Source organism: Limanda limanda, chromosome 8 (assembly GCF_963576545.1).
Source record: "Limanda limanda chromosome 8, fLimLim1.1, whole genome shotgun sequence".
NCBI lineage: Eukaryota > Metazoa > Chordata > Actinopteri > Pleuronectiformes > Pleuronectidae > Limanda > Limanda limanda.
Window position 1 is genome coordinate 29,265,825 of NC_083643.1, and position 27,874 is coordinate 29,293,698.

Here is a 27,874-nt window from a genome sequence, read left to right on the forward strand (position 1 = left end):
AAACTTAGGGGCTCCCAGCCTCCCCACCGATCATCATCCTGGGCCCGTAAGGAGCCAACGGTGAATGACAGGCGACAGGCTACAGGATTCACAGCCTCTGGTGACTCCAAACAGCCTTCACAAAGTCGACGTGGGTTCTATCCCCGTTTTTCGACTAGAGGTGCTCCCCAGAGGAGGCGCCCCCCCAGAGGTCAAGGACCTCGGGGCGGTACAGCCTAGGGGTGGGGGGACACCCGCCGAACTTCATTCTCGGCTATGCCTGGACAGCTGGGAAGAAACTGTGTCAGACCCATGGGTGCTTGCTACAGTATCAAAGGGGTACAGAATTCAGTTTCGGCGGCGGCCCCCCCCTTACTCCAGGATCCGCATGACGATTGTCACGGACCCAGTCCAGGCTCAAATCCTGGCACAGGAAATTTTAACCCTTCTGCAGAAGGATGCAATTATGAAAGTAGATCCAGACGAACAGCTCACTGCCTTCTACTCCACGTATTTCCTCGTGCCGAAAAAAGATGGCGGAATACGTCCCATCTTGGACCTAAGGCGATTAAACGCCTTCATAAAGGTACTTCCTTTCAAGATGCTGACCACGGGTCAGATCTTAGAATCTATCGAAAGAGGAGAGTGGTTCACCTCGATAGACCTGGAAGACGCGTACTTCCATGTGCCCATCTGTCCAAACCACAGACCTTTTCTTCGGTTTGCATTCCAGGGGCAAGCCTATCAGTTCAAGGTCCTGCCATTTGGCCTTTCCCTCTCACCAAGGGTGTTCACCAGAGTGGTTGGGGCGGCCTTGTCTCCTCTCCAGTTGTCAGGAGTAAAAATCCTTCCCTACCTGGACGACTGGCTGATTTGTGCTCCATCTCTTGGCCAAGTTGTAGAGGATACCCAGAGGGTGTTGTCGCATGTACGGTCCTTGGGTTTCAAGGTAAATGTGACGAAAAGCAACCTCGAGCCAAGGCAGCAGGTGATTTTTCTGGGACTTTGCTTGAATTCCCTTACAATGTCTGCATCCCTCACATCTCAGAGGGTGAGGAAGATTCTAGTCTTCCGGAAACGATTCCGTCTCGGCAGGCAGCTACAATTTATCAGCTTTCAGAGGATGCTGGGGATGATTTCAGCCGCAGCAGCTGTTGTTCCTCTGGGCATCCTCAGGGCCAGGCCAATTCAGAGGTGGCTGAATGCCTTCAAGCTCAACCCGAAGCTGGACAGACACGTGAAACTTCGTGTGACACGCACATGTCTCCAAGCCTTACGCCCATGGGCAGACCGGGTGCTCTTGCTCCAAGGAGTCCCCCTTGGGAACATTCCCTCGAGGAGGACAGTGGTGACGACAGATGCTTCCCTCACAGGTTGGGGAGCAGTCTGGGAAGGCAGAATGGTGCGTGGCCGTGGATACCCCCTTGGGGTGGCGAACACATCAATGTTCTGGAGTTGAGAGCGGTTCACCTTGCTCTGAAGGCTCTCCTTTCCTCCATCCAGGGCAGGCATGTCTTGATAAGGACAGACAGCACTTCAACTGTGTATCATATAAATCACCAGGGAGGCACAAGGTCCCTGCGTTGCCTCCAGGTGGAACAGAAACTTCTGTTTTGGGCTTTTCAGCATCTGGCTTCACTCAAAGCAATCTTTATCCCAGGGATTGTAAATCGAGCAGCAGACCTCTTGTCCAGGACTGGTCCTCTCCCAGGAGAATGGAGACTTCATCCAGAGGTTGTATCCCTCCTATGGAGTCGGTTTGGCACGGCTCAGGCCGATCTATTTGCATCAGCAGAGACAACCCACTGCAGGATGTGGTTCTCTCTGGAAAACCAGGGAGGTCCCCTAGGCCTAGATGCACTATCTCAAGAATGGCCGGAAGGGTTGTTGTACGCTTTTCCTCCATTCCCTCTGATTCCCTAGGTACTCAACCGGGTTACCTCGGGCCACTACGAGGTGCTGTTAATAGCCCCCAGGTGGCCAGGGAGGCATTGGTTCCCAACGCTCCTTCGCCTGGTTCACGGTCAACCATGGGCCCTGCCAGTCAGGGCAGACCTCCTCTCACAGGCAGAAGCTCAGATATGGCACCCCAGATCAGACATCCTGCAGCTTTGGGCTTGGCCCCTTCTCAGTACCTCTCTCAAAGGTTAGATGAGGCTGTCCTGAGGACCATAGACAATGCCCGGGCTCCCTCCACTCGGGCTAACTATGGCCATAAATGGAGTGTGTTTTCTACATGGTGTCGCAACAGACAGGAAAATCCAGCCGCTTGTCCTATTGAGCTGATTCTCCGTTTCCTTCAGTCACTTTTGGACTCTAACAGGGCACCTAGCACCATTAAGGTATACACTGCCGCAATCTCTTTCTTCCATGAGACAGTGGGAGATGTTACAGTTGGTAGACACCCTCTAGTGTCTCAGTTCATTAAGGGAGCACACCGCCTGCGACCAAGCAGGGCTCCATCATGGCAACTCCCCTTGGTATTACGGTCCCTGATGCAGTCTCCCTTTGAACCCATAGGGCAATCCAGCCTTAAGTCTCTATCTTACAAAACAGCTTTCCTCCTGGCTATATGCTCCATGCAGGTGACTCAGGTGTGTCTCTCTGGCCAAACCCCTCGTTTTTGCCTAAGGTCATAAACCATCAGACGGTAAATCAGGTGATCGAGATCAGCACTTTTCAACCTGATCCGGCTCTACTACAGGAGGAAGCCGACCTGCCTATGTTGTGCCCAGTAAGGGCACTGAAGGCTTATATTGCACGCACAAAGTCTCTGAGGGGCTCATACTCTCAGTTATTTGTCTGTTTTGGGGGTAAAAAAGTCGGCCACCCTGTGTCTAAACAGTGTTTGTCCCATTGGATCGTTAATACTATCGCTGAGGCCTATTCTGGACAGAACATACCAGTCCCAGATTCCTTGGTAGCTCATTCCACCAGGAGTATGGCCACTTCCTGGGCTGCTTTAAAGGGGGTCCCTCTTTCAGAAATATGTGCAGCAGCAACATGGAGTGCCCCCTGCACATTCTCTAGATTCTACAGGGTCAATGTGGCTTCCCACACCATTGGCTTCCGCAGTGCTGCTCTCAGCTGCTGGGCGAGGATGTGAGGCGATAGAGTCCTCCGTTCTTCGCGACCCTGATGATACTAGTCATCCGTGTTAAGACCGTGGTGACGGTCTGAGGGAGGTCGAAATAGATCGTAAGTTATGACCATAACTATGGATCTATGAGACCGACCGATGACCGTCACCCTCTTTTGTCACTCAGAACGGGCTGAGGCGTTCAGACAAGGAGGAGGCGGCCGCGCTCACCGGGGAGCTTTATGGGCGGTGAGCCCAGCCCCCTTAAGGTCACTCACGTGACATTGTTGATATTTGGTCTCGAGGATAGGGAGATGAGGACATCATTCGTGTTAAGACCGTGGTGACGGTCATCGGTCGGTCTCATAGATCCATAGTTATGGTCATAACTTACGTTTTCACTGCTTTACAAAGTCACTGAGCGGCTGCATCGTGGTGACGAGCTCAAGTCTCAGTTTCTGTCTCTCAGCGAGTGTGTGGCACTGAGGGGTGCGGAGCCCCTGTGACTGTGTGTGCGTGTGTGTATAGCTCAGTTGACCAATCCTGCTCAAGACTGAGTTTGGGACCGCCTACCTAATTTACATATGGACAATTAAATGTTGAAATATAAATGTGTTGAAAAAAAGAAAAGTTGAAATGAATGTGGGAATAAGTTTAACACATTTATTTATTTATCTATCGCAACTTTTATGTATTTCAACATTTATTTAATTCCACATTTAATTGTCTCATATGTAAATGAGGTAGGAGGTCCCAAACTCAGTCTCGAGCAGGATTGGTCAACTGAGCTATACACACACACGCACACACAGGCACCGGGGCTCCGCCCCCCTCAGTGCCACACACTCGCACAGAGACAGAAACTGAGACTTGAGCTCGTCACCGCGATGCAGCCGCTCAGTGACTTTGTAAAACAGTGAAAACACAGAGTTTCTCTGGTCACATCTGCTCAGAGATCAGCTGCTTCATGTGCAGAGCAGAAGCTGCAGGCTTGTTTTTTTCCGAGCAGGAGTTTCTGCTTCCTCCTCCTCTATGCTCTCTCCTTGTGCTCAGGAGAACACGAGACGCTCACAGTCAGGATTACTGACACCTTAATCATCCCAATAAAAAATAACCTGAACTAACCCTCTGAACTTGAACTAGTTCATTTTAAGTGTGAACTGGCTCAACACTGCAAACAGCTACTGGACACCAGTCAGCATTGAAAGGCTGGATAATTACGCTACTGTAACCAATCCTGCATGAGACTGCGGTTAGGCCCGCCTTTCTCATTAGCATAAGGTGATTGAAAACGTGAAAAATATAAATCAGGGAATAAATAAATGTGTAACTATATTTAAGACATTTATTTAGACATTTCTGTTGTTATTAACGTATTTATTTATTTATTTCTGTATTAATTTATGTTCTTCCTTTTTTATTTTTTTCTGTATTTATACTTAAGTCATGTATGGTCCTCCATAGTGCTGGAAATCTAGAAATCCATAGAAAACCTCCACATCCCAAAGTTGTCTGTGTTGGAGATAAAAAAAAAGGTCTAATACTAGGCCAAAGACTGAGCTTCTGATTTGTCCTAATTCTAATGTTGTCATACTTCCATTGTGGATTTTGGCTTTAGATCACTGTTTTTTTAATGGTGTACTCAATCACTGGTTAGCAGTGCAATTGGGACACCTATTTAATTCTCAGTCATTAGAGGCCTTTGAACTGAGCCTTCACCTGTACCTGTTTGTCTTAGGTATTGTCCAGGCCACATGCAGTTTCTGATCACCTCAGTACATAGACACATAGTATAAGTACATAAGCTTGCAAAGAATACATGTAGACGGAAAAGAATAAACATCCGACTGGATTTAGAGCTGGTGACTGCAGGGGCCACTGATGTGTAACGGCTGAGTTGGAAGTGACGGTTTAGAGCCTGCAATAATAGTAAAGGGTCTCATCAAGACTTTGGCCGATTCTGAGCTAAAAAGAGGAAAATAAAGTAACTATTAGTTAGTAACTATCACCTTGGAAGAAAGACAGGAGGTCCCGACTTTTAAATTCAAGTTGTTTAAGATTGGTTAACAGGTATAATAAGCCTTGTAGAGGTGTATTGACTTTATATTGAAATAAACTTACTAACAGAGAGGGACCATACAAAATATAAAATAAATGACATTGGATGAAGATTTTTAAAAGTCCACTATCGGAAGTAGCGATGCTCGCAAAAGGAGTGATGTTAGCAAAGGTAGCAATACGTACGGCACCTCTTGTGTGCCCTTGGGCGAAGGCTTGTGTGCAGTGTGTGCGAACGTGAACACAGCTCCAGATAAGGATATCAGTGGCCATTTAGGATACATTTTGTAAATTTTGCCCTTACTATGGCTTCATTTTAATAAAAATATTAATTTGTATCCGTTTGTACAGATAGTCGAATTGGTTTGAAGGCAGAGGAGACTGGAGCTGTGCTGCTGACTCTGAATCTGCTAAAACACAATGCCAAACATGTCAAGATGGCTGCTGCCTGTCTCTGGGTCATCCAAGTGTTTTCTTCATCAGGTATCAAAACATGAAAAGTCACACACTAGCAGTAACGTTAACAATTTGGTACCATCACTAAGGGGGTTATGTTTCCACTTGTGTTTGTTTATCATCAGTATATGCTAACAACCAAATAACAGCTAATAACCAAACTAGATGGGAGGATGGGGCATTAGCCAGGGAAGAATTCATCCAAATCTAGTGCAGATCTGTGTATCTTTATCATTCACAGGAAATTAAAATTGTTTAATCTTAAAGTAAATTAATGGAATTATAAATCATGTTGGGACCGATGCATTTGTACAATTTGGTGCAGATTATTAGACTATTATGAGATTGAATGACAGGTGTTGTGCATTTCCCATTATCCTCATTGTTAATATGATAATGCGATGTTTCAAAATAACCTGCCAAGTGTCTGATGCATTGGCAGCTCATCACTGTAATGATTTGATATGGCCACTGGAAACCGTAGGGATGAAACTGAGATGGCTTCTTTAATCCTCATTTATTACTTGCTCCAAGCTCACGTTACAAACAGCAACAACTTGCATTCCCCGATGCAACACACTGAACCCCGTATCACTCCGCTCCTGTCGTGAACCCACACAACTGTATTAGTGCGCGGCACTATATCCTACATCCCCCTTTCTCAACATGTAGATTAAACTTCAGCCTTTTAACTGCTTATCAACACAAAATTTGTTGTTCTTCTAAATTAGCTTATATCAACAAAACTGACCGAATGACATCGTTCTTTTTCTTTTTCTCTCTGTAAGAAGAACATAAGTAACTAAGAATATCACTAGAAAACATTTCAGATATTCAAGCATTTCACTTTTCAAGTAGACCTCATTAGTAACCATATACACAGAGTTTACCATTTCAACACTCAACATTTCACTTCTCAACTCAATATATATTCCTGTTGTTTCCAGTTATTGTTTTTTTTTTTTTTCAGATATACAGACTGTAAGCTTGTGTTTACGCCGTACACCATTTAGCCACAGTCCTTAATGTCGATTCATCTGAAAGTCTTTGAACCTCTTGGGGGTTCTGATGACTCGGCCACTCCTGGTATGAGTCAGGTTCGGTGTGGGTGAGGAATCACAGTCCGCAGCCTCTGCTGTACTAGAAGATTCTGGCAAATCCTCATGCTCGCAGTCTGAATCCGAGTCTGAATTCACCTGGGCGCAGGCTGGTGTTTTCCTCAGATGGCGCCTGTTGCGCCTGTAGCGTTGCCCAGATGACGTCTGTATATTGTAGGAACGAGGTTCAGCTCGCCCTGCTGTAACTACAGCTGGACGCCAGCCCTGTGCAGTCTCCATGTGCACAGTGTTGCCAGGGCTCAGTTCAGGAAGCTGCTTCGTGCCTCTGTTGTAGTACTGTTGCTGTCGTCTCTGTAGGTCCTGGAGCGCCGAATGTGCATCCTGGGGCACTGCGGGCTGGAGAATGGCGCTGGAGCTTGGTAGAGTGCTCCTCAGTATCCTGCCCATGAGCATCTGAGCTGGAGAGTAGACCATACCCGTAACAGGTGTGTTCCGCAGGGTGAGAAGTGCAAGATGAAGGTCTGTTCCAGTTTGCTGTGCCTTTTTGATGACCAGTTTCACAGTTTTCACATTTCTCTCTGCTAGGCCGTTAGACTGTGCATAGCCAGGGCTAGAATGAGTGAGTCTTATGCCCCATGATGTTGCAAAGCTGTGCATCTCTTGACTTGCAAATGGAACATGGTCACATACTATCTCTTTTGGAATTCCCAGTCTGGAAAACACTGACTTCATTTTCATGATGACGGTGTGGGTGGTCTTGTCCCTAATGTTCAATACTTCTGGGTATTTTGAGAAATAGTCCACTATCAAGAGGTAGGACTGACCTTGTATTTCGAAGATGTCTGCTCCCAGCTTGTGCCACGGGAGCTCAGGGATGTCATGTGAAATCATCGGCTCTCTCTGGTTTCTGGGCTGGAGCTGTTGACATGTACTGCAGGCCTCGACCATTTGTTCTATGTCTCTCGCTATTTGAGGCCAGTAAAAGTGTCTTTTGGCCAGTGCTTTTGTTCTTTGCACTCCTTGATGCGCCATGTGTAGCTTTTGCAGCATCTCTTGTCTCAGCACATTCGGAATGATTATTCTGTCACCGGCAAACATAATGCAGTCTCTCACAGACACAGTGTGTCTGATGGGCCAGTATTGTGCCATTCGCATGTCCACCTGTTTCTTGTGGCGTGGCCAGCCTTTTCTGTGTGTGCTTTGCAGGAGTTGCAGTGCGTCATCTTTCTGTGTCTCACCTTTTAGCTTTTCTAGGTACTCTGTGCTGAGAGCGTCTGTGGGCTCCAAGGTATAGATCACTCTCTCATCAGCCATGTCGTCTTCTGACGTATCTTGTTCCTGTATGACTGCTCGGGACAGCGTGTCTGCAATCAGCATCTCTTTCCCTGGCTTGTAGATAACATGCAGGTCGTATCGCTGCATCTGCAGTAGCATTCTTTGAAGTCTAGATGGTGCTGCGCCCAAGGGCTTTCTCAGGATGTTCTCGAGTGGCTTATGGTCTGACTGGACAATAACTCTCACACCATAGGCGTATTGATGAAACTTTTTGACAGCAAACACGATGGCCAAGAGCTCTTTTTCTATCAGAGCATAATTCTGCTGATCCAGTCAGTGCTCTTGATGCATAGGCTATTGGGTGTCCATCTTGAAGCAAACACGCTCCCAGCCCATCCTTAGATGCATCAGCCTGTATAACAAGCTGTTTCTTTGGATCAAAAAACTTGAGCACAGGTGCATTTGTAAGGGCCTCTTTGAGTCTCTTGATGGCCTCATCATGTTCGTGTTGCCTCAGCCACACCATGTCTTTGCGCAGCAGCTGTCTCAAAGGCGCTGTGAGGGTGGCCTCACCTGGAATATATTGAGCAAGATATTTTATCATGCCCAACATTCGCTGTAGCCCTGCTTTGTCCTCAGGTGACGGCATCGCTGTGATGGCCTTTATCATCGTGTCATCCGCCTTCACTCCTTCTGCAGTGACCACGTGCCCCATGTACCTGACACTGTCCACTTTGAATTGTATCTTGTCTTTGTTGAATTTTACGTTTATTTCTTTTGCTCGCATTATAACCTTTTGTAGTATTTCATCGTGTTCCACTTCTGTGGATGCTGCGATGATCATATCATCTGCTATGATATGGACTCCTTCAATGTCACAGAATGTTTCACAGTTGCGCTGTTGGAAAACTTCACTTGCCGATTTGATTCCAAAAGGCATGCGTTTGAATCTGTATCTCCCCCACGGGGTGTTGAAAGTGCACAGCCGCGATGATGCCTCATCAAGCTTCACCTGCCAGTAACCATCTTTCTCATCAAGCACAGAAAATATTTTCTTCCCAGCCAGTTTGCTCAGCACATCATCAGTTGTGGGAATGGAGTAATGCTGTCTCAGGATCGCTTTATTTAAGTCACTGGGATCCAGACAGAGCCGTAGCTTGCTTTTGTCTTTTTTTTCAGTGACTACCAGGCTGTTTACCCATGATGTGGGCTCAGTCACTTTTGCAATCACATCAGCTTGCAGCAGGCTATCAAGTGTGACTTTCAGTCTGTCTATACTTGCGAGTGGTATTTTCCTACATCCATGTATGACTGGTGCAACGTTGGGGTCTGTGTGAATGTGATATTCTCCATCAAAATCACCAAGTCCATTGAAGACTGATGGGTGTTGGGATATCAGTTCTTCCCTCGTCGCTGGATGTTTCACTGCTAATGTGTCGATGTCCACTCTTTTGATCAGGCTGAGCTCTTCACAAGCCTCCCTGCCTAGGATGGGTACGGTGGAGTGCCTTGACACATAAAATGTGAGATCTGCCTGGGCCTTAGACGTCAAACATGTGAGCATCCCCTCAGGCTCCATCCTCGTCCCTCCATACGCTATCAGCACTGTTTTCGTAGGTTTCAAAGTAAACTTTCCACTCTTCTCCCGTCTGGTCTTCCTCGTCATGGCGTTGAACACATTAAGTGGCAGAACATTTGCCTCTGCTCCTGTATCCAGTTTAAACTTGACAGGCATGCTGTCAACTTTTATATATGAAAACCAGGACTTGTCTCTTCTGGATTGTAGTTGATCAAGTCTCACTGTGCCAATAAACAGTCCGTCTAATTCAGCGTCTATTTCGTGCACTGTTTTACGTGTCTGTGTCTGACCTGTTCTGCACATTCTTGCATAATGGTTCTGCTTGCCGCATTTGTTGCATGTTACTCCATATGCAGGACATTGGCGTGGTTGGTGTGACTTTCCACAATTTCTGCATATTGTGCTCGGTCCTTTGCTTTGCATGTATGTCCCTGAAGGTTTTATTTTATTGAGTGTTTTTCTGTCCCATGCTTTACGTTCGTGTAGCACGTGCACCGCTGTCTCGTTTCTGGATGCACCCATAGCCTGTATCTGAGCCTTCGCTGTCTCTGCAGCACGACACGTGTCTATCGCTCTCTCCAACGTGAGATTCGGCTCTCTCAAAAGTCTCTCCTTTAAGCGCTGATCGCTCAGGCTGAACACAATCTTGTCTCTGATCATGTCATTCTCAGAGGCCCCAAATTCACAGTCTTTACTTTTCTTCTTCAGTTCAGTCACATGCTTTTCAATTGTTATGTCCTCTGCCATAGGATGCGCCCAAAACTGGTATCTTTCAAACACTGTATTTTTCTTCGGCAAACAGTATGCTTTGAAGGCTGCCAGAATTCCACTCACTGTTTCATTATCCTCGTCGTCAAGATTTTTCTCAAGCGTGTTATACACTTCCAGTGCCTCTTCACCCAGTGCATGCAGTAGAATTGCTACCTGGATCTTCTCGTCCTTTTCTTCTGCACCACTCGCGGTCATATATATTTGGAAGCGCTGTTCCCATCTTCTCCAATTTTCTCCCAAGTTGCCGGTCAACACCAACGGCGACGGTAGCTTAAACTGCTCCATTTCCAGTTAGCTGTTAGCTTTTTCCTCACTGCTAGTCTCCGTCGTGGTACCCGTCAGCTGTAGCTTCCTCTTCAGAAAACTCGTTGTATATTCCTCAGGCAAGATGACGAATTGGATCCGCTTCTGACACCATGTAATGATTTGATATGGCCACTGGAAACCGTAGGGATGAAACTGAGATGGCTTCTTTAATCCTCATTTATTACTTGCTCCAAGCTCACGTTACAAACAGCAACAACTTGCATTCCCCGATGCAACACACTGAACCCCGTATCACTCCGCTCCTGTCGTGAACCCACACAACTGTATTAGTGCGCGGCACTATATCCTACAATCACGGAGTGAAGTAAATACATAGGTATGTGCAGGGTTGATCAACTAGTTGTCAATGAAGTAGCAGTCAAGCAAAGATACAAACTTTACATATGAACCAGCCATTATCCATCTGCCCCTATACTTATAAAAGCAACTTTGTCTTTGTCAAAACATCATGAAGCAGCACCCCTCTGTGTGTGTTTGCTTTGCATGTTCTTAGACATGGCATTACCATTTATATGACTGGAAGTACAGTTTGGTGGAGGGGCAGGTGCAAACGATACAGGTATAAGATTACAAGGATTAAGTGAACAACTGGCAACTCACTACCAATATGGTAAATGGTTTTGTATTTATATAGCGCTTTTCTAGTCTTGACGACCACTCAAAGCGCTTTACAGTACAGTTTTACATTAACCCATTCACACACACATTCATACAGTCCATCTATTCGCAGCACTTTGTTATTCTATGGGGGGCAATTCAGGGTTCAGCATCTTGCCCAAGGACACTTCGGCATGCAGATGGATCAGACTGGGGCTCAAACTGCCAACCTTCAGGTTGGAGGATGACCACTCTACCCCTCAGCCACAGCCGCCCAAATTTTAGCGGGAAAGACGATGTTGCAGCTTTTATTGCCACACTAGACTTGTAGGTGTATTGTAACACCAAATATTTTAGCAGTTAGACACAGTATAGATTAGCTCAAGTGGGCAAAAAGCAGTGCAGATCCAAATCTGCTGTGTGTATCGTCTTAAGCATGCACTTAAAATATTTTTTAAGAGGCTGTACAAGCATTTATGCCTGCCTACCTACTAATAGAGCAGTTCGCTCTACCACCTCCAAATTTACCTTATATATAATGAAATATTCAAATAAAGTCCTTTCAATTTAATTGAAATAATAAAATGAAAACTTCCACATTGCACTTTAAAAATTATAATAGACAATAGCAAGAGTGGACAAGAAGAAAACAGATATCAGATCATACAGAATATGCAAGAGTGAAAGTCAAAAGAAAATTGGATTCTAGCCAAAATGAAAAACAGAAATTGTGGCGGAATAGAGAGGTATTGCAGAAGGGCACATTTCAAAGCCAAACCTTTGGCGTATGAAATGCGGCAAATTGATTTAATGTATATAGCTCCTTTCTGCTTCTTAGCTCCACTCAAAGTACTTTATACTACTTAAAGTGCTTCTATGTATGACACTTCATCATGTAGACGAGGAGGAGCTGAGGATTAACATTCTGATTAGTAGACAAGCCGCCTTTTCTTCAATAAAAAGGACTCAACTGTTTTGAATTGAATAAGCCTTGGTAAACTACAGGTTAACAGTTTTACTATTGGACCAGATTGCGGAACTGGGTATTTATCAGGTTTTTAAGGGAACCAATGTGCACAAGACCAGAACACCATGACTTAAACTCTCAGGATCATAGAAACTATGACCTTCTATGGTCTATATATGTGCTTTTATCTTTAAGGCAGAGGTATATCATTCCCAGGACATGGACTAAATTGGCATCACGTCATTTATCCCACGCATTAATCTGCTTAAAAAGCAGATTATGTGGTATTCATGTAAAAAAAATTATTTATGTTATGTATTCTTTTAGTGTGGAGCTAGTTTTAGCTTACTCTAAGTGTTCCCTCCTCCCCTACTTTTCCATGGTAGAATACCTGTATTAAAACAAATTTGTTGACTAACCTCAGTAACTCTCATCATTCCTTTGTAAAACAATAGTATTTAAATGTGTTGTGTTATGCTAACAGTTTCTGCAGCCAACCTAATAGGAGAAAACCATGGACTGGATGTCATCTTCCACCTCATCCCTCAGTATACCACCAAAAATCTGCACACCATCAAGTATGTATACCCAGTATATCTGCATTTTAATCTGACAACTGAAGATAAATAGTTAGTGTCAGAGGTTATGAAATCCTTTTCTCAGAACCCAGTGGCTTACGTCAATGACTTGTTTTTGTATAATTCGGTAGTTGGTAGATCTAAAAATAACATTCAGTTGGATAGGTGAGGTGTCCTTAACTGTATTATTTTAAATAAGAGTAAATGATGTTTTCAGATGGAAATGTTTGCAGTATGGTGTCTAGTAGACTGTATCACAGAGGGGCTGCACCATACATATACATACTGCAGTGTTTATTTACAGGTAATTATCATATTTGTCCTGAAGATATTGTCCTCCTCTTTGAGCTCTGACAATTAGTCTGTCAAAACTGAAGACATTTGACGCAAATAGCAGATTCCTCCAGTTTACCCAGTTCAACTGGCCAACAGAACCAGGAGTACCAGAAACTCAACTTAACTGGAAATACTAATATTCTCTAAATATATCTGAAACAAAACTTCTTACCTATATCTAACAAACTAACTAAAAGCACTGTCATTTATATTTTGGCTGTAGTATCTGATATAGTAAGTATGTGTCTTTTTTCAACCCTATTGTGTAAATAATAAATATTATTGAATGAGATTTCAGGGGAATGGAAAACACCTGATTGTCAGAAGGGTGACATTTTATATTTCACTCACTTCAAGAGCTCTCTTTCACAGTTAGTCCCACGTTAGTAGCCCCTTCTGTTGCTGAATGACAAGCCTTTCTCAGAAATCAAGGGTCATAGCCATTAACAACTCTTTTTTAACAAATACTTTATTTACAATTTTCAAATCAGGTGTACGGTGTAGGAAAATCTGAAGCTTCAAGAGTTTATATGTATGCATATTTAATGTGATATTGCCTAATTTGCAAAGTGTAATACAAAAAGTATTTCTCTTAATATGAAGATTAATCTGGTAGAAATTGATGAGGATATCTATAAAGGAGAAAAAAAGTCCCATTCACCTGTGGTGTGATAATAGTGTCACCTGTTGTTGTCATTTTCAAGACTTTCGTCTAGGATAGAGATTTTGGCACACATCCCACATTGTTGAGTGGGGAAATATTAATCTGTAACAGTTGAGATATTCTCCGCTAAATGAAGTCCATACAAATCTTACCCAGGACCTAGACTATGTGTGGTTTTGGCAAATTGGCGCATGTATGGATAAGGGTGCCCGGCGAGCCATTTTTATCTGGTTTAGTATTCGCAAAGAACTCTTTAGGGTAAAGTTCTGTCGGATTGACTTGTCTATGAGGGTAGGGCTGGAAAACAAAAGTGCAGGAAGTGAAGAATTTTTAACAGCAGAGGCCTCAAGCTGTAGCCACAAGGGGTCCTTTTCCGCCTCTGCACCGCTGCAATTCCAGTAAATAAGAGCTCTGGAGTTAGCTGCCCAGAAGTAGTGTTTCAGAATTGGCAAACCGAGACCACCCTTTTTAGTGGGCTTCTGTAGGTGAGATTTGGATATCCTGTGTGATTTGTAACCCCATATGAAAGGGACTATGATAGAATCGAGCTTCTTAAAAAAGGATGCATTTAAATATATGTGCAGGTTCTGAAAAAGATATAGAAGCCTAGGTAAGCTTACCATTTTGACTGCGTTTACCCGTCCTATCATGGATAAGGGCAATATTCTCCAGGACTCAAATTTTCTTTGAGTTTTTCTATTGATACTGTAAAGTTGCATTTAAAAATATGTTTTGGATCTCTCTCCTGAGCTTAAGGCCAAGATATGTGAAACAATCTTTCCCTACACGGAAAGGCAGTTTTTCCAAAAAGTCGTTGGTGAATTTATCCATAGGCATAAATTCGCTCTTTTTCCAATATTTAGTGTAACCAGAAATACTCCCGAAAGAGTTTATATATTCAAGACGGATGAGAATGGAGAATGCTGGGTCGCCAAGACAGACGAAAAGGTCATCAGCATACAGGGTCACACGGGTCTCAATACCTCCCTGATTAATACCTTTAATGTCTTGATGTCCTCGAATTCCAATCGCCAGGGGCTCCAGCGCTATGTTAAATAGCAAGGGGGACAATGGGTCCCCTTGGTGAACACCACATTGCAAAGGGAACGGCTGGATTTGTCCCCATTTGTAAGGATGAAGGATTTTGGATCATTATATAATATTTTGACCCATCCTATGAATGTATCCCCAAATCCAAACTTCCTGAGAGTCTCAATCAAATAGGACCATTCTATCATGTCAAACGCCTTGTGCGCATGTTAAGATAGTATAGCAGGGTTATCATCTTTGTCATGAACAGCGTACATAATAGGGATGAGCGAGTACAGCATTATCTGTATCCAGTGTTGGGAAGGATACTTTCAAAACGTATTCCGTCACAGAATACAGAATACATGCCCAAAAATGTAATCTGTAACATTACATTTACTAATCTGAGTAACGTATTCTGAATACTTGGAATAATTCCGGTTTGTATTGCATTTTTTAAGTGTATGATTGCGGCGTTGTTATAGTCAGTGGAGCAGCAGCAGTTTAAACTCTCTCTCCGCAAGATGCGGCGGGCCAGCTGGATGTCCGGCTCCCATCCACTCCCACCTCTGTGCGGGTCCCACCGGAGGAGGTTTGCACTTGACGCAAGCGTATCGCGCCAGGAAACACACTGAAAAATGATTTTAAACGATATTGATGACATTTTATATGATATAAATGATAAAGTATGCATCCAATAGTTTGTATTCCCCTTCTGTTGTACTGGAGTTTTAATTTGACCAATTTTACCAATCACATTATTAAATGCCCCCCTCTGACCATCCACTACAGACACACAAGCAGTCATAAAGATAAAAAGAGAGGGGGGGGGGGCTTGGCTTGAGTGGAGAATACGTAATTTACCCTCGACACGCGACATTAGCCTCGACACGGAGCAAACAGCGGAGAAGTTCTTGAAGATGGATGACATTAAATTGGGATGCTGTGGCAGTTAATGTTGGAGCAACAAGTGAACATATGCTTTTATACTACTGGGTCAACGGGTGATATTATTAGCGCTGCCCGGCACTTCAGCGTCCGGTGTGAACCAGGCGTGCCTCGCTGGCCTCCTGCAGAGCCATGACAGCGGATCTCTGGAAGCGCAGGTCGGTCTTCTCTCACCAGGCGCTGGAAGGGAAGCTTGCGGATCAGCAGCTCCGTAGATTTCTGGTAGCGACAGAACTCTCTCAAAGCCACGGTCCCGGGCCTGTAACGGTCCCGAGCGGGTAGCGGTGAGGCTTCTTCAAGCCGCCGGGGGCCCGGGCGCTCTTACGGCAGCCCTGGTCTGCAGCTGCTTCCTGGGGGCTTTGCCGCCGGTGGATTTACGAGAGAGTAAATAAACTCGTGAAACAGAGAAGTACCGTCATGTAATCCACTGATTTCAACAATGTAACTGTATTCTGAATACCATCTATTTAATTTGTAACTGTAACGGAATACAGTTACTCATAATTTGTATTCTAAATACGTAACGCCGTTACATGTATTCCGTTACTCCCCAACACTGTCTGTATCTGTTAACCATATGAATTATCTGTATCCGCACTCGGAGTGGGCGGGGCCTAACCCGGAAATGGGTGTGATTTAACCCGGAAGTGGGCTGGATTTAACCCGGAAGTAGGCCGGGTTGTCTTGAAACGGCCGGGGCTTTAACCAGTATGTTATTTAAAGCATGCAATTGATATGGGTTGATCAGAAATTGTTATATTTATTGCTGATTAGAAAACTATTACAGGACAGCATCAGCATTGAGCCTCAGATCAATGATTTTGATCACAATAGCAAACGAACTATTTACAGAACAAGTTTTGCAACAATGAATACAACACATGCTGTTGCAATTATCAAGTGAAATGTAATAACAAGTGTTTTCACTTGTTATTTTTATGATTTTTTTATTTTTATTTTTTTTAAATTTATTTCCACACCAGGTCTGTGTGTGTGTGTATGAGTGAGCAAGAGAGAGACAGAGAGAGAGAGGGGGGCGGGGAGACTGTGTTCTACGGATCAAATAGTCCGCGGGTCTCTCCTGCTTCGGATGAGGATAATTAAAACAAACACGGTATAATCACATTCACGTGAACAAGAGCGATGCAGCAGAAAAAAAAAAAAAAATCCGACAGGCAGAGACGGAACGCGAGTCGCTTTCTACCAGCACTACGTCTGAACGAACCCACGTTTAACAGAACTCTACTGGTTAATAAGTAAGTACAAACTGAAATAAAAACAAACTTCAAGCTGAAGAAACCCTAAACGTTAACGGAAAAGACCCGCGAACCTGAGTGACTGAGAGCTGTTCTGTGAGTGAGCGAGCAGAGCGGTGTGTGAAGGGGAGGAGCGCTGTGATGCTGTGTGAGGATTTTCATTCAGTCCGAGCACAGATATTGACTCGTATAATACTCGTGCTCGGCAAAAGTGCTTTATCCGTACCGGATACTCGTTTCAGCCGAGTATCCGGCTCATCTCTAGTACATAACATTTAAAATTGTGCGGACATTTCAAAAGGAGTACCTGTCTGGAACAAAACCTGTTTGGTCTGCGTGGATTATGCTTGCTATATGGTTGCCCAGCCTTTTTGCTAATACTTTTGTTATTATTTTCAAATCACAATTTAGCAGGGCAATGGGCCTGTAATTGCAAGCATCCGTTTCATCATTATCTTTTTGTAATCAGTCACAAATGTTTGCTTCACTCAAGGAGGCTGGGAGCCTACTGTTTTTAAAAGTATCACAAATCATTCTCATTAATATAGGTGTGAGAGCATTTTGAAAAGCCTCGTAAAACTCTGGCCCAAACCCATCCGGTCCGGCTGCCATTCCAGAAGGAAATGCTTTTATTGCCTCCTGTACCTCAGATGACGAGAAATCCAAGTCAAAATTTTCCCTGAAGGCAGCATCCAATTGTGGGAGTTGAAGCTGTTCGAAGAAACGATCCAAGTCTTCCTGTGTAGCTGTCGATTTGGACGTGTAAATATGTGAGTAAAACTCCTGAAATCGATTGTTGATATCCTTCAAGTCAGTAAGCATCAGGCCAGATTTGGATTTTATTTTATTTCGTTTCGCTTGTTCTCCGTTTAATTGTCTTGCCAATATCTTTTGTGGTTTGTCGCTAAACTCAAAGTGTCTGTTTAAGTTTGAGAAGAGTTTGACCAATCTGTTCCCCAAGGATGGAATTGTATTCATATTTCAATTTAAGAATATTATTATAATCTAATTGGAGCAAATAGCTTTTATAACATGTTCAGCAACCAGCAATTCTCTATCAATCTCCTCCAATCTTTTCTCCCAGCCCTTTTCAATGTAGCTTCATAAGAAATAATGTAGCCTCTAATATAAGCTTTAAGTGTGTCCCACAATGTTGAGTCACTGAGGGGATTGAAACGCCAGGTATAGGCTTGTCTGGGGAGGGACATTTGGAGGTTCAACTCAACCGGACTATGGTCTGATATTATTATATTGTGATGTTTGACATTGTCAGTACTGGAGATCAGTCTAGAGGCTACTACAAAACAGTAAATCCATGTATAGGATTTGTGTACATTAGAATAAAAAGAATAATCACGATCAGATGGATGTTTCACTCGCCAAATGTCCACCACCTTCTTTGACATCAAATTATTGAGAGTTTTAAAGCCACAATAATGGGGGGAGGAGCTGAGGATAGTCTGTCCAGATATGGGTCTAGATAACAATTAAAGTCACCTCCGATCATTATATGGCTCAAGTCATTATCAGGAATTAAATTGAACAATTTACGAAAGAAGGCGGGGTCTTCTGTATGTGGCCCACGGACATTAACCAGTGTTACGGGGAGAAGATTTATATATCCAGTTAGGATTAAAAACCTGCCTTTTGGATCAATTATGGATAACTGAGAACGGAAAGGTATAGTCTTACGCAAAAGGATGGCCACTCCTCTAGCCTTAGATGTGAAAGGAGAATGATAGACCTGTGAGATCCAGTTAGCCCTCAGTTTCCTGTGCTGCGTTTCTTGTAAGAAAATTATGTCGGATTTCATTGCCTTTAAGTGTGCAAATACTTTACCACGCTTAACCTGGTGACCTAACCCACGAAAGTTCCAGGAGATGAAGGATATAGAAACAAGCTGTAACAATGTCTCTGTGTTACTGTGAGTTCCTTGTCAGGGAAACAAGGGGAAGCAGGTAGGTGTTTTTCAATAGCGTTCTTTATTCGCTCACACATGCATCTCAACATAAACTTATCACAAACATACAGCTACTAGCTTTTCAGCCGATCTCCCTCGCGCCCCAGCGCGCTACTGCTGATAAAGAGGAGAGAGTCATTAGTTGAACTGGAACACCTGTGTACAATTAGACCATACAAGCATATTACTAATTTATGAAACCTTAAAACCAGGAGATTGAATAGCAACCATCAAAATAATAATTACGCTATAAGCACAAACTTAGCACTCAGCCTGGCAGGCAGCATCAACAAGCAAAAACTATAATTAACAGTTAACAAGAACATGAACAAAATCCCTAGCCAATGCTTCCCCAAACGAAGCAGAGTTACCCTCATCCACATCTGCACCACCGGCTGAAAAGCAGGGAGAATTTCTCCAAAACACAGCCCCTCGTTGGCTCACACAGTACAGAAAAGATTCAACATTAAGAAAAGAAAAGGATCGCCGTGGTAACAGTTCAGTGATCATGGAACATACTCAGGGCCGGCCCTGGCAATGTCGAGATCCCCCTCCACCTGCACACACACACAGCCAAGCTTGTTAAAGACCGTTACCCCCCCATCCCTAATAATTAAACACTTTTTTTATCTTGTAACACTTTAATGACAACACTTTAATTCTGTGACTAACAATAAATTAAATTATAAGTTAAAACCAAGCACAAATAACAAATGACAGTTATTATACAGAAATATAAGTACTTAAAGAAATGCTACACTACTCAAGAACCTTTAGAAACTTTGGAAATTTAGTGCAATAAATGTTAAACAAACAAATATGTATATATATAACGATATATAACAAAAAAACAGTAATAACCATAGCCAATACTTTTGACTAAAATTACATTTTCAAGAAACTTTTGAGAAATGTTAAGGACACAACAAAATGCAAATAGGTAAAAAGTGCAAAACTGAACACGCCTTGACTTCTTTGTGGCAAAGTCATCAATGACCACATCAAATGAGACTTTCTGTGACACATCATGGTTTATGCTTATCACTGATAGTCCACTGAGACGCTCTTGGGCCATGGTAGACCTCAAGTATGTCTTGATCAGTTTGAGCTTTGAAAAACTCCTCTCTGCAGCTGCCACAGGGATCGTCACAGATACAGTTGCAATCAGAAATATTCAACCCCCTCACCTCAATAGACATTATAGTGATGTGGATGACAAAAAACCTCATCAAACAACAAAAGATATTTACTGATGCGTATTTTAGTTATTTGACAACAGAAGTTTACCTAACTTTGAAGTTAAAATGAAAAATGTAACTCTTTCAACACATGTGCATGTTCAGTATTATTCAACCATTGGCTTCAGTACTTTGTGGCGCATCCTCTAGCTTTTATAACTTCTAAAAAACGTTTTAGGACTTCCGGTTGGTGAGTAGAATGGAGTAGTCGTGTTTCTCCAGGCTCCTGCCACACAGTCTCCGTTCTGACCATAAGTCAATTTAAATGATCCCAACTCAGTAACAACTTGACACCAAACGGCAGCCAAACAAGTTTTTTGCCCAACAACATGTCGTCCAGACCAAGCAAGCCGTCGAAGAAGTTAGAACAAGCTGCCCCACCGCACAATGCTATCGACAATGCTACATTAGCAAACATGCTAGCTGAGCTGAGAGCGGACCTGCTTACCAAACCGGACTCACTTGCCGCACGATTTGAAACCAAGCTGACGGCCATTGACGCAAAGTTAGATGGGATACAATCCACGGTAACCAACCACGAGCAGCGAATCTCTGATTTGGAATCTGGGCTGAACGAGCTGCAGTTCTTGGAAGAAAAAGTAACCTCCATGGCTGAAAATAATGCGAAGATGAAAGCTAAGCTAACCGACCTAGAGGGGAGAAGCAGGCGGTGCAACTTACGTCTCATAGGTGTGCCTGAAGCAGTCGAGGGTTCATGGCCAACCGCTTTTTTCTCTGGCTTTCTGGTGGATGTGCTTGGGAATGATGTGCTTCCATCTCCCCCAGAGCTCGATAGAGCCCATCGCGCACTCAAACCCAAACCAGCGGAGGGGGAGAAGCCTAGAGCCGTGATAATTTGTTTCCACAAGTTTCAGACCAAGGATGCTGTCATTCGCGCTGCCCGTAAGAAAAGGGGCGAACTTAAATATGACGGCAAACCAGTCTACATCTATGAGGATTACTGCCCTGAAGTGCTGGACCAGCGGTCGGAATATAAAGACGTCATGCGCCAGCTCTACGTTCTCAATCTCAAGCCTTCACTGTTGTATCCAGCGCGGCTGTTCTTCAAGGCTGAGGATGGGAGCAGACGGCGTCTCACGTCAGTGAAGGAGGCACAGCAACTTGTGGCTGCGCACCAGAGGCAGTAGAAGATTGATGCAAGTTAAAGACAGTTAAGTTGTCAAGAGCCTATCCTAATCACATGTCATCGATTGGAGCAGGTATGCAATTGCGTTTTGTTAACAGAAAAAATATGGCTGTTCGTGTTAAAAGATGCCAAAGTTATTTTTAGTGTCATAGAAAATAAGTTGGACTCACCGTTTTATTTTCACCCCCTCTGGGTGGAACTGTTACATTGTACTGCATAAGCCTATGTTGTTATCATATCTGTTGAGCCTTTGTTTACAAATTGATTTCAGTTTTTTACCACTCAGACTACTGTGTGGCAGGGTGGGAGATTGGAGGAAAGGAACCCCGGGAGAATTTTGCTAAGGGAATATGGCACTTTCGTGCAAGGGTTGTGGGTACTTGTGGGTGGGGGGTGTGGAAGTGGGGGGCATTGTGAATGTGTGTGGGCTGGGGAGGGGGATGGGGTTTTGCATTTTGTCTCTCTTATTATGTCTTTCTCTCCTCTTTTTTTTTTTCTCTCTCTCTTATTTTTTTCTCTTCATCTCTCCTTTTCTTTTTTTTTTAAATTCGTCTCAGATATAACCAGATATTTCACTATGCTACACAAGATAATCCATCACTTAGGCCTGCATGGAAAATCAAAAAACTATGAATAACATTCGTTTTATATCATGGAACGTCAAGGGGGCATATCAGGCTACTAAAATAAATAAGATTATGTCTCATCTTCAGGATTTGAGAGGTGATGTAGTTTTCTTGCAGGAGACACACTTGCGCAGCGATGAGGTCTTGCGTATTAAAAGGGGTAGGTTTAGTCATGTTTATCATTCAAGGTTTAATGTGAGGGCCAGGGGGGCTGCCATTTTGATTCAAAGCAACATTCCATTTGAATCAGAAAAAGTTGTAGCTGACCCAGCTGGTAGATTTGTTATTGTGACGGGGAGGCTTTGCAGCACTCAGGTCATTTTAGCTAGTGTCTATGCGCCAAACTGGGATGATGAACAATTCATATCCTATTTTTTCAATTCTATTCCCAACATTAAAACATACCGCATCATTGTTGGGGGGGATTTTAATTTTGTACAAGATGCTGTTTTAGACAGATCCTCCTCTAGACCATACTCTATCAATAATTCTGCTAAGTTACTAACCTCCACTTCGAAGGAGCTGGGCTTGTCAGACCCATGGAGATCTAAGTTCCCCAATAAAAAATCCTTTTCCTTTTTTTCGCATGTCCACCATTCCTATTCTCGAATAGACTTTTTTCTCTTAGACAACAGACTAATTTCTAATGTACACTCATGCGAGTACCACAGCATTGTAATCTCAGACCATGCTCCCACATCACTAGACATACAGTTTCCCAATTACAGCCGCATCTTTAAACCATGGCGATTTAATTCACATCTATTATCTAATGACCTCTTTGTAAACTTCCTAAGATCCAATATACAACTATTTTTTGAAATAAATGACACACCAGAAGTATCAAAAGGAACGTTGAGGGACGCTTTTAAGGCATACTTGAGAGGCCACATAATTTCCTACACAGCGCACCTCAGAAAAATGACTAAGTCCAGACAGGAGGAACTGTCACAGAGACTCCTGGAGATTGATAATAGCTACTCTAATAACCCAGACCCGCTACTTTATAAAAAGCGTTTAAAACTCCAAACTGAGTTTAACCTTTTATCTACAAATGAAGCAGAATTGCAATTGCTCAAGTCTAGACAGCGTTTTTTTGAATCAGGGGACAGGGCTGGAAAAGTCCTTGCCCAGCAAGCCAGAGCCGCTTCTGCCTCCAGGCTTATTCAAAGTATTAGGTCAACACCAGATGTTATTCTTACTGACCCAAAATCCATAAATGAAACATTCACCAAATTTTATTCTGACTTATATGCCTCTGACCACCCCCAGACCAGTACAGCCAGTACACTAAACACCGTTGAGTTTCCTAGAGTGGATGGGGAGCTGGTGGGTAATCTAGCCAGCCCAGTTAGATCAGCTGAGATCATGAGTGCTATTGGTGCTTTGCAGAGTGGCAAGTCGCCGGGCCCGGATGGATTTACAGTAGAATTTTATAAGAAATTCGCCCAACCTGTCTCCACAGTGTTGTGCGATATGTATAATGAGGCCCTGTCTCTTGCCCAGCTTCCTCCGACCCTGACTAACACCACGATTGCTCTTCTCTTAAAAAAAGATAAAGACCCCTTACTTTGTAGTAGTTTTAGACCTATATCTCTCCTGAATGTGGATTACAAAATTCTAGCTAAGATTTTAGATCTTCGTCTTCAGGGCGTGCTTCCACAGATCATCTCATCGGATCAAACTGGCTTCATGCTGGGGAGGCACTCATTCCACAACACCAGAAGACTTTTTAACATACTGAACATGCCCAGCTCCAGCACCCCAGAGGTAGTGGTGTCGCTGGATGCTGAGAAAGCTTTTGATAGGGTGGAGTGGGACTTTCTATTTGAGGTGATGGAGAGGTTTGGTCTGGGTTCAGGTTTTATTTCATGGGTGAAATTGCTATACTCCACACCAGTAGCTTCTGTGCAAACAAACAATACAGTATCAGCCCCCTTCCAGCTCCACAAGGCAGGGGTGTCCACTATCCCCTTTATTATTTGCCATAGCCATTGAGCCCCTGGCCATCTGGCTGAGATCTGAGAATAGATTTGAGGGCGTTTCCCGCCAAGGTTCAGTACACAAACTGTCGCTTTACGCAGATGACTTACTTCTCTATGTATCAAATCCATCCACATCTCTCCCGATAGTTTTGGACATCCTAAAGCAATTTGGCCAACTTTCTGGCTACAAACTTAACTTCGGAAAGAGTGAGTTATTTGCAATTAATAACTTAGTTGGTGACTTACCAGAAAACATAGTTCCCTTAAAAAGAGTGGATAACTGTTTTAAATATTTGGGTATACTTATAGCAAGGTCCCTGACGGACACCTTCAATAAAAACTTTGTCCCATTGCTTGGCAGAGTTGAGGAGGACTTTCACAGATGGTCCACCTTGCCTCTATCACTGGCCGGTAGGGTGAACCTCATTAAAATGACAGTTCTACCAAAATTCCTTTACCTTTTCCAGCATATTCCTGTTCTTACCTCAAAAAAGTTTTTTGCTAAACTGGATAAGGCGATATCAACATTTCTCTGGGCAGATAAACCTGTGCGTATACAGAAAAGGTTATTGCAGCTTCCTAAGAGCACAGGGGGCCTTGCTCTTCCCAATTTTTTATATTACTATTGGGCAGCTAATATTCACAAGCTCTTGTACTGGACTGGCAAATCTGCCACCGACCAGCCTGCCTGGGTCCACATTGAAATGTCATCATCCCAGGTCTCACTGCGGTCATGGCTGTGTTCCCCACTTCCTGTGTCAGCCACTGAAGCCAGCGATAATCCAGTAGTTAAGCAGTCATTTAGGATATGGTTACAATTCAGGAAACATTTTGGCTTGCAAGGTCCCTCTATTCATGCCCCAGTATCCCATAATCACAGTTTTAAACCATCCATTATGGACTCTGCATTTCAGTTGTGGTCGGCGAGAGGTGTGGCATCTGTCTGTGACCTCTACGACAGTGGCACGTTCATGACCTTCAGTGACCTATCGTCTAAATTTAATCTCCCCTCATCTCACCTTTTCCGTTTTTTTCAAATTAGACATTTTGCCCAGAAAAACTACCCTGATTTTCCGAACACCCCCCCTCAGACTCTGTTGGACACCCTTCTCATGATAAACCCCAATCAGAAAAGGAATATCTCCCGTATTTTTAATGCAATGGACGCCATCACTTCAGTTTTCCCACAGCACACAAAACATCTGTGGGAGCAGGATCTGGGACTCAATTTTAAAGAAGATCAATGGGGCAGGATCCTTGAGTTGGTCCACAGCTCTTCCATCTGTGCCCGACACGGGCTGATTCAATGTAAACTCATACACAGGACTTACTACACCAATCATAGACTGTCTAAATTCTATCCCAATGTAACTGACACCTGCAATAGATGCAACCAGTCCCCTGCCGACCTCATACACATGTTTTGGTCATGTCCAAAGCTTACTGACTTCTGGTCCAAAATATTTGATACCCTTCAAATTGCTTACCATTTTGTGTCCGACCCCCATCCTCTCTCTCCCCTCTTTAGTATCCCACACAACAAAATCTTAACGGCTGAGACACGACATTCTATGGCCTTTTGCCATCTGTTGGCTAGGCGCTTAATTTTGCTGAACTGGAAGCACAACTTGCCCCCATCCTACACTCGATGGGTTAAGTAAGTTCTTCACAACTTAAGGTTGGAGAGATTGAGGTTCTCCCTCAAGGGCTCTCTGAGGAAATTTGACAAAATCTGGAACCCCTTGTTGTCCATAATAGACTCTTTAGATATTACACCTGAGGAGTCAGATATCTGAGCTCTGCTGACATACCACTAAGAGTTACATTCTCAAATAATTAGTTTTTCTTAAATTTACTGGCTTTTCTTTTCTTTTCTCTTGTTTTGTTTTGATTTGTTTCTTTTTTTTGTTTTTGTTTCTTTTTCTCTTTTTCTCTTTTTCCTTCACCTAGAGACAGGCAGGGTTGGGTTCTCTACAGGGGAGGGATGTGGGGGTGGGGGGTCACTGTAAATTGTATAATTTGGAAAAATGTGAGCATTGTTCAGTATCTCTTTAATGTCCTCATTTTGAATCAACGTTGCTCAATAAACATACTATAAAATAAAAAAATAAAACGTTTTAGATAAGTACAGACAAGCATCATCTACACCTCTCGATTCGAATCTTTGCCCATTTTTTACATGAAAAAGCCTCTAGCTCAGTCATGTTCGATGGCTGCAACTGCCTTCTTTGAATCCCACCAAAGATTTTCAATCAGACTTAAATCTGGTGACTGAGAAAGCCACTCCAGGACGTTCCAGGATCTTTTTCTCAACCAAGCTTTGGCTGACTTGGAGGTGGGCTTTGGATCATTGTCTTTCTGGAAAGTCTAATGATCACCAAGGTTCAATTTGTCAACAGAAGGCATTACATTCCTCTTTAAAATGGCCTGGTATTTCTGTGAATCCATGAATGCCATGTACACATGTATACAATCAAGATTGCTAGTTCCTGTCGCAGAAAAACAGCCCAACATCATCTTTGACCAACCTCAATGCTTGACTTTGGGGATGGTATTCTTCCGGTCAGAAGCCTGTCCTTTTGCACACCAGACCTACCGCTGGTCCAGGGGCGTCGTTAGGCCTGTTTTAGGGGGGCTGAAGCCCCCCTAAAATGTTCTTCAGCCCCCCCAAATAATTTTTGGGATTTAAAAAAAATATAAATTTTTTTTTTTTTTAAATTAAACTATTGCTTTACACATGGACAAGTTATTTATAACTCTAACATGCTACATATGTGAGTGCGTTTCTGCTTTGTATGTTTTCTCCAACTTAAAATTACAATCCAACAGCCTCTCATCATACTTAACAATAAAAGACAGGGCACTAGGACCTTGGGGAGTCTGCATTGCTGCTGCGCTGGCTTTCTCACTCTGCCAAGTAACGTCTCTCATCAAGACAGCAGGAATACAGCCAAGGAGTTTAGCTCATAGTAAATGATGCACGGAGTGAAATTGTAAGTACAGGTGGTTAAAGATTGTGGCTATCTGTAGTTGTTAACGATTGTTATCTGCTTAAATTTAGGTTTACTTGAGGCAAATGACAGGGAATATTGTAATGAGCTATGTTAACACTAAGCTAGCTGGCTAGCTATTTTGTTAGAAAATGTCTCCAGTGAATTTGAAATGTAAGAAATAACTATCGACAGCTCTCTATTCTTTGCATTAATATCTATCTCTAGTATTTTAAAACAATAATATCAGTGCCTATAGAATGTTTTTGTTTATAATCAGTTAATGCTAGTGAAAACTAAATGTCATAGTGTCCCTCATAACGCTATTGTACCGGTATATCATCCAATTCATTGACCAGATGGATATTAGAAGATTCTTTAGCAGAAGTGACAGATAACTTCTGTTATTTTATACTGAATGAATGCAAGCAAAGATACAGAGAAAAATCACACTCTTTCTGATTGAACCAATCTATGAACTGTCTGAAACAATGGATATCCGCAGCCCCAAATGAGCCAAAAAAAATTTGCGCGCGCTGCGCGCGCAAATATTCAGCATCCTTAGGGGCTAAGCCCCCCCTTTCTTTCAATCCTAGAAACGCCCCTGCGCTGGTCCATACGTTCAGTTCCAGTTTGGTTTCATCAGTCCATAGAACTGTCACCCAAAACTCAGGAGTCTTATCCAAATTCCTCCTGGCATATTCTAGTCGACTTTTGATGTTCCTTGTGGTCAAGAGTTGAGTGCGTCTTGGAGTCCGGCCATGGAGTCCTTGTTTATTCAGTGCACGTCTTATAGTTGCCACTGAAGCACTTGTACCAGCCTTCATCAGGTCATCCTGTAGGTGTCTTGCAGTCACACGGGGGTTTATCTGAGTTGGTCTGACTAAGTTGCTGAGGGCCCTTGATGAAATGTTGGGCTTTCTTCCATGGCCAGGCAGGTTTGCAGCTGCTCCATAAGTTTTAAACTTCCT

The 27,874-nt window shown here is 43.4% G+C and overlaps 1 protein-coding gene across 1 annotated transcript in view; it reads left to right on the forward strand.

The window, feature by feature from the left end:
* LOC133009766 (cytosolic carboxypeptidase 4) overlaps nt 1-27,874 on the forward strand; it is a 194,409-nt gene that overhangs the window by 5,075 nt on the left and 161,460 nt on the right. The window contains exons 5-6 of the mRNA XM_061077300.1: nt 5,468-5,599; nt 12,631-12,724. Of these exons, the coding sequence (XP_060933283.1) occupies nt 5,468-5,599; nt 12,631-12,724 (226 nt within the window). The remainder of the gene's footprint in view (nt 1-5,467; nt 5,600-12,630; nt 12,725-27,874) is intronic.